At 43.2% G+C, this 17,570-nt stretch overlaps 1 protein-coding gene across 1 annotated transcript in view; it reads left to right on the top strand.

Annotated features, from left to right (window-relative positions):
- Positions 1 to 17,570, top strand: part of smo (smoothened, frizzled class receptor) — a 137,594-nt gene that overhangs the window by 37,507 nt on the left and 82,517 nt on the right. Inside the window, exons 6-7 of the mRNA XM_050185370.3 lie at positions 1,481 to 1,604; positions 11,820 to 11,912. Coding sequence (XP_050041327.1) covers positions 1,481 to 1,604; positions 11,820 to 11,912 — 217 coding nt within the window. The remainder of the gene's footprint in view (positions 1 to 1,480; positions 1,605 to 11,819; positions 11,913 to 17,570) is intronic.

Here is a 17,570-nt window from a genome sequence, read left to right as displayed (position 1 = left end):
TCGTTGGAAGGGGCAACGGAAGACGTTTTTGCGCATACTGCAATGAGGAGATGACAGTGATAAGGAAGATAAGTGGCGCATAACAGAGAGGAGCTGTTCACCGAGATAGCGCCGCGTTTCGACGCGTGCAATGCCACACTGTCTGTGCATGCATGGGCACACGGATGCGAGCTTGCGCATGTCCACAAGCGTACGTGTGGTCTATTGGGACGAGGCTAGCAGCAGTGACGACGTAGAGTGAGCTCGGCATGTTTATATTAAATAAATGCTGCTATCATTTTGTGAATGCTGTCCTCACTTTTTTTGTTCGGCCTACATTTGAAGTATGTTTTTTTGGGGGGGCTTCGGACACTCCGGGGTTGGCTTAGAATCGGGGCCTGCCTAGATTTGAATAAATACGGTATATATGTGTGTGTGTGTGTGGGCGCGCGCGCGCGCATGTGTGATGTACATCATGTAAATATGTGTACATGAATATCCAGCCTGTCTATAATTTACTGCAGACAATATCAATCTTTGTGTAACATGCTGCTCTTTAATGCTAATGTTTATTCCTCGAAAACCACACTTCATATACACACATGGTTCATTAGCCAATCAAACCAAAAGTACTTCACTTTCTGTAGATGTCAACTGGAGTTCAGCCTGCCAATTTTTCGTCATTCAGATTTGCTTTTTCTGATTGCCCAGTTATTCTGAATACGTTATAGCCCTATCCATGTAAGACAAATTCATCGGTGACTGTACTTATTTACACAAAAGGTATAAGTTTGCATAACCAAATTTCAGTATAACGAAGCAAATTACTGATATTGCAACTTAATTATACCAAGGTTTAACTGTAGTAGTACATTACAGACACAAAAAAGTGCTACAAATTAGCAAAAGAAGAAAAAATATACAGACTAGTAGAATACAGTCGCCAACCATTAATTCTGACTCTTGGTGACTGCCTAAGCGTCTAAATAACCACGAGTCCGAAATATCGAATTTGCAACAAAATAAATGACTTGCTAGAAATAAATGAAGTGCCACAAGTGACCAGAAAAGGTGCCATATTCTTGAATTGTCACTTTCGGGGATACTCTCGCACAGTTTCGTGTGACTAGCGCCAGACACTTCGGCATCTAGTACAGGTGATGGCATTTTGGGCACGGGCTGTCTATCGCAATGCCAGGAACACTCACTCATCAGTGTGCTCAGTGCTAGTCTCATGCAGTTCAGTACGAAACTTCATGAAATTGAAACTAAGTTTGACACATTGGAGATTTCACTATACCTCCAACCAGTGCCTTCCATCGCTCCATTGACTGTGTTAGAGCTGGGCTGGATGACTTGTCCTGTCCTGTCGCTGTCCTGTCGGCATTCTACATTCATCCCTTGTTTCAGCTTTTTCTGTCGTCAGTGTGTTTGAGCTTTTGCTTGTGTGCTGCTGTGTTCACCCCAGTGCTCTTGTTGCTGTGTCTCGTTATTGTTGCAGGTGGATGGGGACCCCGTGTCAGGAATCTGTTTTGTCTCAGCAGCAAATCCACACGCACGATCGGCGCTTGTGCTCTTCCCTGTCACAACAGCCTTTTTCGCTGCCAGCTACTTTCTCATCCGAGGTGTGTGTGTGTGTTGCATTCTTGTTTGCTTATTGCTGTCTTTGTGTGCTTTTGCTTTCTGTGGTGTTTATTGTGAAAGAGTGTGACACTGGCAACATTGTTTCGAAGGCAAACGCTGTCCTTGTTCAAGGTATTCTGTGTTTGGTGGCAGAGGATGAGACACTAACATAATGAACTATAATTATAACATTGGTAAAGAGCCAAAGTTGTTACGAATGATGCAGAGATGCACATAATGGGCAAGGTGCAGGCGAGGAATATATTTTTTTTTCATCTACATTGCCAAGGTCGTAAATGAGTTCTAGAGTTCTAAGAAAAATTTCTGGATTAGGGCCAACTGATTTCTCTGTTCAAGTACATGTGAAACACAGTAACGCTGTCATTTGACTAGTGGCAAAGATGATGTTTAGGCCACGTATAACGTACCATATTTACTCGATTCTAATCACCCCCTTCTTTTTTCACATTTGCGATGTCGAAAGTGAGAAGGGATGCTTAGATTTGTAAAATATAAAATGACCTCCCTCCTCTTTTCACGGCGATGTCTCGATGAAACGGGCGTGACAAATACGCTTTAATTTGGCAAACATTGAAAAGAAAAATACCTAGGTGCAGACAGTGAACCCACCGCTTGAGCTGCCGCTCTCAGTATCCCACAGCAGGTCATCTTCCGGCCTGTTGAAGTGGTTTGTGATCGAACACTTCTTAAATGACTTGGCCACAACATCAACTTTGGCCTGCTTCCACGCGTTCGAAATCCACAGATGGTTGACTGGGACGCTTTCTGCAGCTTTCTCGTTGGCGTCTCCTTCTGGTCGGGGTTCCGCACCCATTCTTCGTATTCCTCTCAATGAATAGCTTTAAAATAAGGTTTGTTGACTGAAACGTCGAAGGGTTGCAGCAATGGTGTCATGCTGCCTGGAACCACACCCAAGTCACAGTTGTTCTGAAGCTTGCTCTTTACCTCTGGGGAAAGGTGGCCGGAAAACGCGTCGAACAGAAGCATCGATTGCATGCAGCTCGCATGCACTGCTGCCCCTCGACTCGAACCAGTCCGACATCAGCTGAGCTGTCATCCACCCTTTTTCCTGGACTCTTATGATGACATCTTTAAGAAAACATTAATTTTTTGGCTTGTTTTTCCTTTTGAGGATGGTGTATGACAGACGCTTTTGGCTGTCAGCTGTTATGCACACCATCACTGTGACATGCTGCTTCTTGTATCCTGTCATTTTCACCTCCAGTTCCGGGCTCCTACTTCATTAACTGTGCACGCCCTCGGCATGTCAAAATACACCAGCGCCTCATCGGCATTGCTGATCTGGCCGAGCTTGAGGCTGTGTTTCCTGTGGAGCTTCAACAAATACTGCTGAAAAGCGATAAGTTTTGCTTCAATATCAACTGGCAACTTCTGGCAGATTGTTGTGTGGTGCCTCACAGATAATCCATTTCTTCTCATCATACACTCCATCCAGCCTTGACTTGCATGAAACACCGTGTCGGGAATCTGCATTCTTGTTGTGATCATTGCTTTCATCTGGATTGCATCGGCAGGGACAGCGAAGCCCCTGCATCGTTTGCTTCGAACAAACTCACAGACTTCTTCAGTTTGCGGATGTTGGCTCACTTGTGGTCCCGTGAACTTCTGACGTGTCGTGACACCTTTGATAATCTGGTTCTGCTGCTTCCGTCACCTGATGATGCAGGCTCGGTCCACACCGAATTCCGCAGCAACACTGTGGTTGGCATTATTTTTGGCAAACGTGATTACAGTTTGCTTCAACTTCAAGCTGTAGGCTGCTTGATTCAAACTCATTCCGACTTCCATTAGAGCTGTCAAACAACTGACATCAAACAAAGAAAGCAATGCGCACTCGCGATACCTGAGAAACCTGCCTAGTGCTGCCGATACCAAACCCACGTGACAACATGCTGATAAAGTTATCATGGTCGCTTTTGGTCGGTTTTTGGTGTTTTTGGCGTTCTGTGCCGCCATGTGTCATGGAGTGTCGAAACACAGCAACCGGAGGTTGTGCCACGAACGCTGCACCACCTCAGCATTCCGACGGCTCTGGCTCGATGGCAGAGTGAGCAAGTGCACGAACTTTCTTCCAAATTTTTTTGGAGAAAATAAGAGGGGTGCTTAGAATCGTGAAAATACGCTAAGTCGCCAGAGTCGTGAGTTTCCATACTATAAGCTGTGGGATTCTCACACCCGTGCTCTTGGCACAAAGGAACGACAACACAGTAGTGCAAACAATCACAAGGGCATTTATCGCACCTTTCATAGTTCAGTGCCTGCTAGCCGAGTTGCTATCCACAAAACATGCCAATGGGTGTGCGACAAATCTAGGAAGTCCGACTCACCGCGACCATATAACGAGCGAATATGTTCGCGCCATGCTGGATCCCAACGCCTGGTCGTTCACGCGTACGGTCACGCGAACGGTTGCGCGTTCGAACGAGGCCTCACAAGAAGGTCTCAAAGAAGCATGGATCGGCGCACGCGCGGCACTTCCGCGCTGCTTGCCGTCCTCGAACCAAAGAGGAAGCGCCTTGTCCTTTTGGCGCCCAAGTAACCCCGTCGTGAGGCGGCGTTAGCAGCGCAACACTCGTGCCATCTCTCGTACTGCGCTTCAATCACACCGACCACCGCGGGCCCCAGGTCACGCGGCGAAACCGGATTACGGGAGACGGGAGCTATGCGTGAGGGGACGCGTGAGAGTCGCGCATCCCCACAAAGCAGTACCACACTATAACCAAAACAATGTTTTTCAAAGGCTGTGCAAGTGCAAAATAGACCAAATCATAAAAGTATGAGTGGTTTTAACGGCAGGGGTCAAAAGACTTGAGAGGACAGACACTCACATACAACTGATGTTTATTGGAAAGTTGCTCACGAAAGCAGAGATTCGCACATGTGCAGTCAAACATATCACAAGGGGTAGTCATACAGGGCCAACAGGGCAAATGATAAAGACTTTCGATATCAGATGTGTTTGAAGACCTTAAATTTAACAGTTCAAGAAGCCTATTTCTATATCCGTTGGTGTTAAAGAAGGAGCACTAATGCACGTGGCTGAATGTACGAAAATCTGGCCAGCTTCTGTGATCTCCCTTGCTAGTCTGTCTTTCGGCCTGCTAAGAACAATTGTACTGCTAAACAATGGAATACATAAATGCATTGCTCTCGGCATGATTAGCACCGCACGCACTGGCACTGATGACCATGCTCACGTTCAGTGTGGACCACACGCTGCTGACAAGTGACCAGAGTAAAAGGCTTCTCTATCACCTAAGCAACCCCTGCCTGCCCGCTGAGCTAGCACGCTGCCGCTGTGTTATTTTTTTCTTTCCTTTGTCCCTTGTGCGTTCACTCACTTTCCGCATCTCCTCCTCCTCCACCTCTGCATTGCCCTTGTCGCACTCACATCTGACAGCGCGCCTCGCTGAGAAGCGCGCTCGCTGACTCGCATCTGCGGGATTTCGCGGCGACTGCATTATAACTGGTATTTTGTCTCATGCGGCTGCACTATAAGTGATATGTGTATACAGTGAGTTTATGGGAAGGTAAATGGGAGTCAGAAACCATCGCATGTGGTCCTGCAATATATGTGGCTAGTAAAATGTAGGTACTGTAGTAAATTCCTCTTGTTCAATTCTGTGCCACTCTTATCACCCACCGTTTATGGCCGGCTGATCCCGTTGATAATGTGGGTTGGTTGCCACTCTGACCACTCGTGAAGCGTGAAATGGAATAGCAATGGAAGAGCATTGTTACGATAACCTGGTCCTGCTAACAACATTCCATAGATTTTTAGCTTTCTCTTAAAAAAAATGGAACAAATCCCATCAAAGCTTGTTAATTGAAGAGAGGAATTTTTTATGTATAGCAGCCTCGTAAAGGCCAGCTGGAATAAAATTCTATGCTGCCTAAATGTTCATTTTTTATAGTGCAAATATTGAAGACGTTTGTGCATGAACTTGAACTTGAAATATCTATTGTTTGTTCAAATACCATAGCCAGATGTGCGGAGCAGCACCTCCATGTTTGTGGACAAAGTGAGACTATTCTCTAATTTTACTGAAAACCGTTTTGTTTGGCAAAAGATGTACGTGAGGTGATATTGTGCACCACCTTGGAATGCTGTATTCTGGATTGACACCATCTTGTGCGGTTTGAAACACATATTGGGGGTGCTTTTTGTGATTTATGAAGACCGGTTGTCTTGTACAAATTGCTGTCGACGTTCTCAAGATGCCAACAACATTGCAATGTTAACCACCAATGGGGGGTTTGCCAAGTATCTGGCTTGAAATCTGTGGCGAAATTCTTGAAAGTAGTTTGATACAGCGGTAAGCAAAATTGCGAAAATCAAAGCCTGCTGGCTGCATATACAGACCACATGGAGCCTTTCCAGAATGCCACCAATATTTTTGGTCACTTTCATGTGCATCGGCACTGGACATGTCAGTGTCTATGGGCAACGGCATTACTGGCGCTATGCCAAGACAGTGTGCTTGGCCCAGAGTCGGGAAAATTGATCCTAATTCAATAGTCAAAGCTCTGTAAATGAACTTTTACTTTCAGCGAAAAACTTTGTTAAATTACGAATTTTGTTAATTCGGGGTTTTTAAGGTTTCAGGAGTAAAAATCATTTCACAAATTCCCAGAACATTCCTGGTGGATATTGTTAGTAATCACTTATAAACAAATCACAAGAAAGTTGGGCCATAATAGCTTGTTTATGAGTGCCAGCTCACGCAGTGCAAATCATGCTGGGAGCAGTGCATTGGCGTGGCTCACGGCGCCCGAGATTAGTACATTGCGTTGCATGGCGCCATAAATCTTGGACGTCATGGCTGACTGTACATAGTGCCCGCAGCTGCCATCAGGTAGCGCCCTGAAATGAAAAACAACAGGGCAAAAAGATACGGATATCCGTATATCTGTCCCGAAAAAAAAAAAAGAGAGAAATGTCATAGTATTTTCAGAAAGGCGAAGCATTGATGGCAATAGCAAAGATACAACCACACCAAGTAAGGTTCCATTTTATTGGTGTTAATGTTTTATTGGTGTTTTGTTGGTGTTAATCTTAATTTCAGTTAGTACAAACACATCAACGATAGCATCGGTATTTTGTGTGACGCCAAGGAATTAGTTCCAGTGCCTACGGATACTGCAGATGTTAATGTGTAATACCATGAAGGACCGTCTCCCTTGACGTGATAAACTGGTGAAATCATTCAAGCTCTCACTATTATGAAATGCATAGTTCATTTTTGGAATTAGTCAAGGTCAATGGAATTGTTCATTTTTAAACAAGCTTATCAGGGTCATAATGCTCTGATATGTGGACAAGAGACGATCCCTCAGATTACTTGGCGAAAATTTTGCCATGCTTAGCCCAGACAAACTTGTACCATTTTTCTTTTCCTTTTTGGCGAGCTGCCCAGAACAGATTTCTGTTATGTGTGGTCAAGTTGTCTGAAAAATAGAGTTGAGTGATCACATCCTGTTCCGCAAATGCCCTTTAATTGCCTCTACAGCTCCACCAAGTTTCTTTCAGCGTAACAAAAGGGAACCTAACAAGCAGAACTGGTGGGCGATCTCTGTTGACAGGAAGGCGATGAATAGCCTCGATGTCAGATTCCGTGTATTTTACCTTCAGCTTCTGTGCCAAGTCGGAGATTATAGGCAGAAGCTTTTCACCCTTCTTTTGCAGCAGACCATGAATTTCTAAGTTCGGCTTTCTGCTGTATTGTTCGATGTCGTTTAATTCTTTGCGAAGGCTTGCCAGTTCTTCTGATTGATCTGATGCAGTGGATGTTAAGGCATGATTTTTTTTTTTTTTTTTTGCAATTGTTCCACTGTGGTTTGTAGCGCAGCAGCAGTAGCGATGACCTCATCATACTTTTTTGAAAGAAAGTTAATTGATTCTTGAATGGAATCAACCGATTGTTGAGGAACCACTAAAGTCGATTTTAGTTGCAAAAGCTCATCAACTTTGAGAACAAGGGAGCTGATAGCTAATGGCAGTATTGCGCTGCATCACCCTCGGCTGGCGTGTGATTTTGGGAGCGACAGTCCCGGCAAAGCTATCATTCCCGCTTGGCAGCTCCCTTGTCTGACATGGCATTTTCAGCTACACCAGCACATTTTTTGGCAAAATGAAATTTCGTTAAATCAAGGTTTGAAGGTAGGTTAAACTTTGATATAACGAAGTTGGTAAAATCGGCAATTTGCTCTTTATATCGAAATTTTGTAGTTTGAAATTCAACCTTTTATGCAAATAAGTACAGTCACCAATAGATTTTTCTTACACAGAAAGGGGCAGCAGAATTTTCCGTATTATTCTGTGATCGAAAAAAAGCAAATTTGAGTGAGAAAGCAATTCATTTTGATAAATTTCTGAGTCGGCGACGAATCATACGGTTTCATGCCAAATACCTCGATATCTCCACATCAGAGGTATGAATTAGCGAAGCCATCCACTCTTTTGTGTGCACTCCGCCCCCGCAGCTGATAGCATCGCCCGCACTGGGACTACGCCATCAGGGAAAGCGGTGCCAGCAAGGAGCGAATGCTTTGTCTGCCTCTCGCTCCAACAGGTCACCAAAACTTGAGATTATGCAACTGAACGTGCAGGAAGACCGCTTACATGCCCATCCTTTGCACATGCGGCAGATTACCTCTAAAGCAGGGTGTGCATATATAGCCAGCCACACTTGCAGCCGTGCACAGCCATGGCGGAGATTCATGCCAGAAATTGAGATGTGTGCCAACTTATCCCCCAATCTGTGCCCCCCCCCCCCCCCGCCTGCCGCCCCCTTGTGAGTGCTTGATCACGTTATTGTGAGCTTGCACACGTCGCTCTTTCCTTTTGTTCGCATGGAAAGGCGTCACTCCGGAAGCCATCTTTCTTGTCTCGCCCTCGCACATTTTCACTCACACCTAAAGCACACAGTGCACAGGGCACAATAGGATCTTATCGCACTTGGACTTTATATGGAACATGATGCGGCTCCACTTTGGTGGTTGCTCTTGTTGCGCAGCGCGTGATTTAAGAGGTGCATTTGCAAGCAGCCACTTGTAATTAAATCATTTGACCATGTGCGTCCGCGGAAGTTTCCATTTATTGTCTCGGCATTCCTTTGCGGCGGTAATGAAATTTCGTTGTATTGAAATCACACACAAACACATTTCGTTATATTGAGGTTCTAAATACATGGTGTTCTATGGACAAGAGGTCATTAAAAGTTAAATACGTTCTTATATTGACGTTTGTTATATTGAGGTTTAATTGTATTTGAAGACAGTCACCTGGGCATAATATCTTCCAGACATCTAAAATGCTGACACTGCTACTTTCTGCGTCATAATGAATTCTAGACAATTGCACTTTGAAAACTGAAACTGTGGAAGAGGGCAATTGTCACGCCTTTAGCAGACACCCACAAGTGATGCGTCATTTACACCTCATCACGAACATGAAACGGGCATTCTTTTCAAGGCGCAATGTCGCTGCAATGCTGTGGGCTTGCATTCTGGCTTGTTTTGGTTGCAGCATGTGGGCTGATTGTGCCTGCTCATAAATGCCAATAGTCTTGCGCAAGGTAATTGTTAACATGTCATGAACACGTTGATGCGTGGTGGACAGCATCCTAAATGAGAAGGAAAAAAAAAATGATGACTTGGACTACCAGCTGCTACGCGAGGCCGCAACAAGGTGGCAGCAAGCAACCAAACAAATGTGTGCTAGCAGGGATGGACAGAAGGAAGGGTACCACGGTCAGCTGTTATGTCTGGCTCAGCTAGTGAGCTGCCACCGCCTCGTGGAAAGCGAGTGCAAGTGACGGTGCCGACACTGCTCTGTCGCCTTTTGCCTGGTATTTTCCAAGTCGAGATTTCAAGATGCCTGGAGTCTAGTGCAATAACTTTTGAAGATAAAAGGTGAAAAACACTTGGGTTGACACCACAGCCAGACAAAAAATTTCAACTTGACCAATATTTCAAGATATCAAAGTTAAAGTTAATGAAGGTTTACTATAATTTAAATGCATTAAGTAGGGGTGTTTGAATAGTCAAATTTCCCAACAGAATATGAATAACTTAGAAAATTGATCTCTGAATGCCAAATCATATATATAATGTTTCGAATTTGTAAACCAAGGGAAATATAAAGCTCGCATGAAGCCCATTTGTTAAATAGAAGACAGTTGTTTACATTATATCATGCATGTTTTATTGTTCTGATTTTCCTTGTTTCTACTTTACTGAAAGCTGCGTCACCATGACAGTGCAGACAAAAATGCAAACTTGCTGTGCTACACCTAACGTCGCACTGAGCTTTGCTGATGTGGTGACCGCAAGATTGTGTCGTGCATCCCTTTGTCAGTTGATCTCAGAGGCCATAGCATAATTGTGGTGTCACTCTCCACCACTGGATGACACTACTGGCTGTCGGTGACAAAATTACCTTCCTTGGCTTGAGGCACCGCTTGGTTGTGGCAGTAATATATTGTGTGTCTTGCATACCTGTAAGCAAAAAAAAAATCGGGCTAGGGTTTCAGAAAGTTGAAGGAAAGAGCAGGCAGCCTTTTCAAGGCAGCCTTTCATTTTAGGCTCCTTTGCATTTGGATCAGATATCAACAACAGTATCGCCTAGCAAATATGCCAGTTTGCTTATCATGTTTAGAAAGTCTTGCAGAACCTCTTTAATGGCTGTGTGCTGGCTTGAAGTGCTTGTGTGTATAGTACGTCATCTGCAGCTTGTGTTTTTATTAATTATCTGTGCTACAAGAATCAAAAATTGAATGTGAGCTAGCCCAATCTTTCGTATTGTTATTGTAGGCAGACTTGAAAGGGTTTAATGGCCGTGTGCTGGCTTGAAGTGCTTGTGTGTATAGTACGTCATCTGCATCTTGTGTTTTTATTAATTATCTGTGTTATTGTTATTGTAGGCAGACTTGAAATGGTTTAATGGCTGTGTGCTGGCTGTCATGAGCAACTTGACATGAGCATTGTCTTGGTGTAATGTTAGTGTCAAGGGTCATACATGGTCTGTGCATGATCTTGCTGCATCAGGGAGATTTTTCTTTTTTCTTCTCTAACTGCTTAAGGGCTGCTTGGCAGTTTAGTATTATTCAGAATGGCTTGCTCATTAATATTTTATTATTTCAAAAGTACTGTCAGTCTCCTACTGGTGTTATTACAAGGTTGGGAAAAAATGCTTTTACGAGAACATGATTGATAGTACTCCATGAGATACAAAACACACACAGTTTACATAGCAAATGCATACACCAGCAATCACAATTTGCTCTGTTGTGCACTGCCTTCGCTTGACTTTGTTTCTTTTGCTAACCTCTTTTTCCTGCATTCTCTCCCTTTGCAGCCCACGGTGTGCATGTGAGTGAGCCTCGTGACTCTTTTCTAACTCCTCTCTTGCCTTCCATAAAGGCTTTCACTAACTTGCTAGATTCATGGGAAGTGCTGGCTTTGCATGGAGATCTGTTGACTCGTTCACTGTACAGGGAATTCAGTTTCCTAGTTTAGTGATTAATTCTTTTTCTTCCTTTAACTTACTACCTAGAGTTTGTATCTTCACAGTCTCACTCGATTGCAAGAAGTTTTTCATGTGTTTCATATTTCATATAGGCAAAGGCTTGCATAGTGTCACAAGCCGAAGCAAACGGCCTATTCTTGAATAAATAATTTTATGCTCCTCTGCCTGAGACAAGGAACTGCGCTGCAACGACACATACATTCAATATTGCTGCATCAGCACGATTACCTACATCGTAGCCTTGTTATCTTGCAAAAGTAAGCGAAAGTAACTTTTTCAAGCGAACATGTAATAACCGCATTGTATGCAAGGTGAAATATGAGTAGTAGTAGAATGTTAGCTGTTGGATGAAAGATAAACAATTGCTTCGAACCGGTGCAGGAGTTTGAGCATAGTGTGGTGCGCGCAGACATGGAATGCCCCCACGCTAACAGCAGCGACCCTAGCGGCAGCTTCTGTCCCTGTATAAAACTGCGGGCAGAGTTTCGTGACCAGAAGAGCATTGAAGGACTCTGACATAACCAATGCAACAAAAAAGCAGAGTTGTGAGGATAAGTGAAGTTAGATATCATCAGCACCTGCTCACTTCATCCAGTGCACTGACCACATTTCCTTGCCCCTCCCCCCCTTGTCCCTCTTCCTGCAGAGCTGTACAAGCTTGTTCGTCTGAAAGGTGGCACAGGTGACATGATCAACGATCGGGTGCGAGCCAAGATCCAGAGCATGATCCTGCGCATTGGTGAGCACACATTCCACTTATTGCATGTGGACTCGATTACTGGGCATTTTTTGATAGAAGCAGGATGCAAACGTGCACATGTGTTCTGAGCCCACATTCATTTAAAAAACCCTTGAGTGTTCTGCATTGTCCCAGCACTTACCTCTATGGCACAGGCCATGCGTCACCTTGGGACAGTAAACGGACATTAAGGAGCAACACTGAATCAGTTTAGGCATTTAAGTGCATTCTTTAGTGGTAGCACTTGGTATGTGCCCCTCTTCTTCATTCGTGTGTTTCGTGACATTAGCGCTACTGAAGACCATGCTTAGTATAAACCAACTGGCCCAATTTTCCGTTCTATGAAGTTATATTCCATCAAAACGGCAAGTTGGGCCAGTTGGTTGGGATTCATAGCAAGGTTCGCTACAGCGCAACACAAGACAAAGACAAAAGAAGGTATAAAACGACGACACAGCGCTGACTCTCAACTGATATTTTATTAAAGATATGTCCAACATATAGGTGCCAGTTGATAACCATGACATGCACGAGACACAGAGATGCATCAAGGCAACTGTGACAAACTGATGCTTAATCAAAATTGACATAGGTAACGCAGTTCCTTGTCATGAAGAGTGATAGACGGTTTGCTGATACATGCTTTGTCCCTAACCTTTATATTGTGAGCCTCGGCGATTTCCCTTGTCAATTGGCTTGCGTGTTCAAAAATGACACTAGTTTTTTTAAATTCGGGGCGACAACCACACGATTTGCAATGCTCCGGGAGATGAAGTGGCGCAACCCCTTGAAGAGATAGCTCATGCTCCCGAAGTCGAACATTCACACATCGCTTTGTTTGTTCCACGTACTCTCTACCACAAGATAATGGAATGGCATACGCAACCTGCTTAGCACAAATGATGTGCCTGTTCACATATTTGACAGTGCATTTTCCCTTCACTTGCTTATCCTTTAGCAAGTTATCAACTAACGGGTGTATGCGACCTATCTTACGTTTCGCAGAAAAACAAACATCAATGCTGTACCTTGAACGAACGTTCTTAAGCCCATGCACTAACTTGTGTACATACGGTACTACTGCATTTTCTCGTCTTTTTTTCTTCTAATTTAGTTATAAAACCTTCATTTATGCTCTTGACCCCGCGAACCATACTTTCACTCACAGATAAAATAATCGCTTCGGGGTAACCAGCGTCCAGTAAACGATTTACCTGATCAGAAAAACCAGCCTTCGACATATGGGGTAGAGAATATGTGGGACAAATGAAGCGATGTGTGAATGTTTGACTTACAAATTTTGTTACTCCCCAGAGGTGTCTGTGTCAGCAGGCATTTGGTGTGTTGCGACACCATGTGCCCAAGCACATGAAATTGAAGTTGATTTTATTCATTATAGATTACATAGATTGCAGGTTATAAAAAAGAATAATATACAGAAGGAGGTCCCCTATTCAAAGACTGTATTGTGAACTCCTGTTATTTATAAATATGCATTTTCTGAAGCAACGAAAAGAACTACATTAAAATCATATATAAGCGAACATGGAAGAAAGTAAGTACTGGAGAAGGCAAAACAAGATTAGGAGTTACAATAAACCTAACGAAGGAAATTATACAATTGCAAGGAGCAAGTGCAGCAAAACTAAATGAACTTATCAAATTTGACAGTAACAGACAAAACATTTTACCTAAACATGTAATACAAAAAAAAATTTCAAATATACATAACCATAAATGCAACAATAGAAACAACAAAAAAAGCTTCGAAATATACATGACCATTAATAAAAAGAAAAGTATCAGAACAGCGGAATATTTCAAGTAATAAGGGTGAAGAAAAAAAAAGAGAAAGAAAGGAAGAAAATAAAAGTTAATGTTAAATATTTTCTGTTAAAAGAAAATTCTTCAGATGTTCTTTAAATATGGATGTTGAACGCAAAGTTTTGACGCAAAGTGGTATGGAATTCCAAAATGAAAAAGCTGCGAAATGAACTGATTGTTTGCCATAGTTGGTGTGCACCTGAGGTAAAATGAGATTATTGTTTAAAGCAAATCAAGTGACATTAGCATTTATCGGGCATGTTTTAGGAATTATACATGCAGGAACTTCATTATCCAATAACTTAAAAATAAATATACTCAAATTATACAACACAGTTTCTTTGACAGACAGAATGTTATTAGAGTGTAGAAATGGGAGAGCGCTAGTATTATAGGAACTAGAGGTGACTATTCTAATTGCTTGGTTTTGCAAAGTTTGAAGTGAACTGAGGTGAGTATTATATGTATTTCCCCAACAAATTAACGAGTAGGTAATGTGTGAGTGTATAAAAGTGTAATATAGCGAGACAAGTGTAGAACAGTTAAAGAATTGGCGGGCTCTGATCAGTAACCGAATGCCGTAAGCAACTTTCTTTTTAATATTCGAGACATGATAATGAAACTTGAGGTTAGAGTCTAGTTCTACCCCTAAGAATGAGCAATGAGTGCTAGAAGGGATTAAATGGGAACCAAGAATCAGCAATGGAACTGAACAAGATGGTTTCTGGAGGGAAATACAATAAACTTGGTGTTCGAGGGATTAATAACAAGATTATTATTTATACACCAGTTTGTAACCTTAGCCAAGTCATTATTGAGTTTCGTAACCAAGGACGAAATATATTTATCGTAGTTAATAATGGTTGTGTCGTCAGCGTACAATACACAGTGTGAGGAGGTTAGACAGTCAGGCAGATCATTAATGTAAATTAAAAATAATAAAGGTCCGAGAATAGAACCCTGTTGTACCCCTGAGTAGTAACCGTAGCTTCAAAAAAAACATCAGGAATTTTAACCATGTCATGTCTATCCTGCAGATAGGTTCGTAGTAACATTAGTGCTGGCCCAGTTATGCCTAGAGCTTTCAACTTTAAAAACAAGATGTGATGTTAATAGTGTCAAAAGCTTTTGTAAGATCAATAAAAACTGAACCAGCAAAATACCCTTTATCATTAGCTTCCTTTAAGCGATCCGTTAGGGAGATAAGAGCAAGGCGGTCGAATAGCCAGGATGAAAACCATACTGAGAATTGGAAAGAATATTAAATTTAGACAGGTAATTGGTTAATCGAGTAACAGTCAACTTTTCAGTCACTTTACTAAAGAATGGCAGTATATATATTAGGTGGTAATTTGTTAGTAACGAACGATCGCCTTTCTTAAAAACTGTAATTACCTTTGCTCGTTTCAGCTCAGATAGGAAAATGCCGGTCCTGAATATTAAATTGATAATAAAACATAAAACACATATGAGATGAGCAACTAGTTTTATGTTACTAGGATGAATATTATCAAGACCGGCACTGGTTACTTTCAGCTTGCAAATGACATCAAGAACCTCATGGGGAGTGAGAGGGTAAAGAAAAAATGAATGCGGCACACAATTCAGTGACAAAGGACAGCTACTGATGACTGGTTTGTCCGGAAAAAAGGCATCACTGAACGCTCTTGCTATCTCAAATGATTGATCATATGTAATGTGATCGTTTGTGATGGTATCGATAAATGAGAGTTGTTCACTGAGGGTTGGACCCTCCCGCGTGTAGCCATGTGCTGCTTAGCCGTGTCTTGGAAAAGGGGGATACTGGGAGATGAGCTGATGCCTGGTGTTCGGACCTTTAAGGCGGAGGTAACACACCTCTTTGGCCTCTGCGTCACATAGATGGCGTCTCCAGACTGACCTACCTGGAGGAAATTGGCAGTTGCTTTTTCCTGTTCTTCTCTTCAATCTTCGTCTTTCTCTTCCATTTACTTCCAACATTCCTGGCGGCAAGGGTTAACCTTGTGTGTCATAACCACTCTTGGTCATACATATTTGGCTATAGCAGGAACATACAGGTGGCATTCATGGGACCTGTGTTTACAGGTCCTACAGCATCCCCTTGTTGCGCTCTGTGGTGGGTGGCTGGCGTTCCTGCTGAAAAAATATTATTTTTATGGTTTGCTCTTTCCCCGCATTACCCGATCGCCAGAAAGTACTTTCCCTGCTACCACATCATACACAGCGTAATACCAAAAAAGACGGTGAGAGCCATCCCTTCTTTGTTTCAAAGTGCCCTCCTCCTTCGTTTCAAAGTGCCTGACAGATAATAGGAGCCGGCTACAAAGCTACGAAATTGGCTAGTGGCAACCTTCTTCTTGAAATCCGAGAAGTGAAACAACATGAGAAACTGCAGAACCTAATATCAATTGGAGACTTTCCTATCACTGTGACCCCACACCACACTATGAACACCAGTCCAGGTGTAATTTCGTATGATGATTTGATAGAGCTCAGTGAGATTAACTCTTAGAGGGCTGGAGTGAACAAAACGTCGCCCATGTCAAAAGAATTAGTATGAGGCGTGAAGGAAAAGAAATTATGACCAAGCATCTCGTTTTAACGTTTGGCTGAAGTGTACTGCCCGAGACTATCGAGACAGGCTACATAAAGATCAGAGTCAGGCCATATATCCCCAATACCCTGCAATGTTTCAAATGCAAGAGGTTTGGCCATAGCTCACAGAGCTGTCGAGGTCGACTGACTTGTGCCAGATGCAGTGTTTCTGAACACGTCTGAATCATGCAAGAACTCCATATTGCGTAAACTGTGATGGGGAGCATGCCGCATACTCACGGTCCTTACCATCCTGGAAAAAGGAAAAACAAATTGTTACAATGAAAGTGAAGGAGAATATATCGTTCATGGAGGCACAAAGGCGGGTATTGTATCTGCAAAGGACAGCTTTGCCGAAGTGGCGCATCAGGGGGCATTGTCACAACGGCTTCCGGTGGCTGTCCAGCCCACACGCAGTGAGCCGATGGTGATGCCATCAGCCCCTTCGGCGGTTGCAGTCAGCGCTACACTGCTGTACAAGAAGAAGGCATCGACTTCCGGGTTGGTGGCTTTCAGGGTCTCGTCTCCTAAAGGCAAGGCCTTAAAGGTGAACAAATTGCTCGAAAGAGCGAGTGTCCAGCGCCTCCGAAAAGGCAGTGGACAAGTATTCTAGCCAGACGGTGCGGCAAGTTCCTGAGGAGTGGCGGGAGTCTCTTGACTGCTCCAGAAAAGAGAAACTGTGCATTACGGAGCCGGCAAAAAGCCCTCTAACTTAAGTTGTACCGTATTTACTCGCATAATGATCACACTTGCTTGTAAAAAAAACTGACGCAAATTCAGAGGTGCGATCATTACGCGGGTTAAGTTTTCCACAAGAAGAAAAAAAAATTTTTTTTATCCCGCATTTGCTGTAGGATGACAACAGGTCAACAAATAGGCGGCTGCCGCTGTGTGTAGTGCGGGACACCAAAAGAAAAATGGCGGCCGGTGGAGGAAACCGAACGCGCCGAATGCAATATTTTTTCTTCTCGTGAGTACATTATGTGCATAGAAACAGTTTCTTTCATATCAGTAATGAATAATATTGTTAATATTGGCATGTTTACGGCAATAACGTAGCCATGTCCACTTTGAGGGGACAGAAACAGATGGGCGTGCCGACGCTTGTAACACAGCTAAGATATTCACCTACCCTTAGTGGAAATATGCTGTATTAGGATAGTAGTGAAGACGGATGCCGCAGTTTCCGCAGCATGCCGGCCATGTGTTTCTATGTCACTGGCAGCTAAGCATGCCCAT

Source organism: Dermacentor andersoni, chromosome 4 (genome assembly GCF_023375885.2).
Source record: "Dermacentor andersoni chromosome 4, qqDerAnde1_hic_scaffold, whole genome shotgun sequence".
NCBI lineage: Eukaryota > Metazoa > Arthropoda > Arachnida > Ixodida > Ixodidae > Dermacentor > Dermacentor andersoni.
This window is presented reverse-complemented; position numbering and strand designations above follow the sequence as displayed.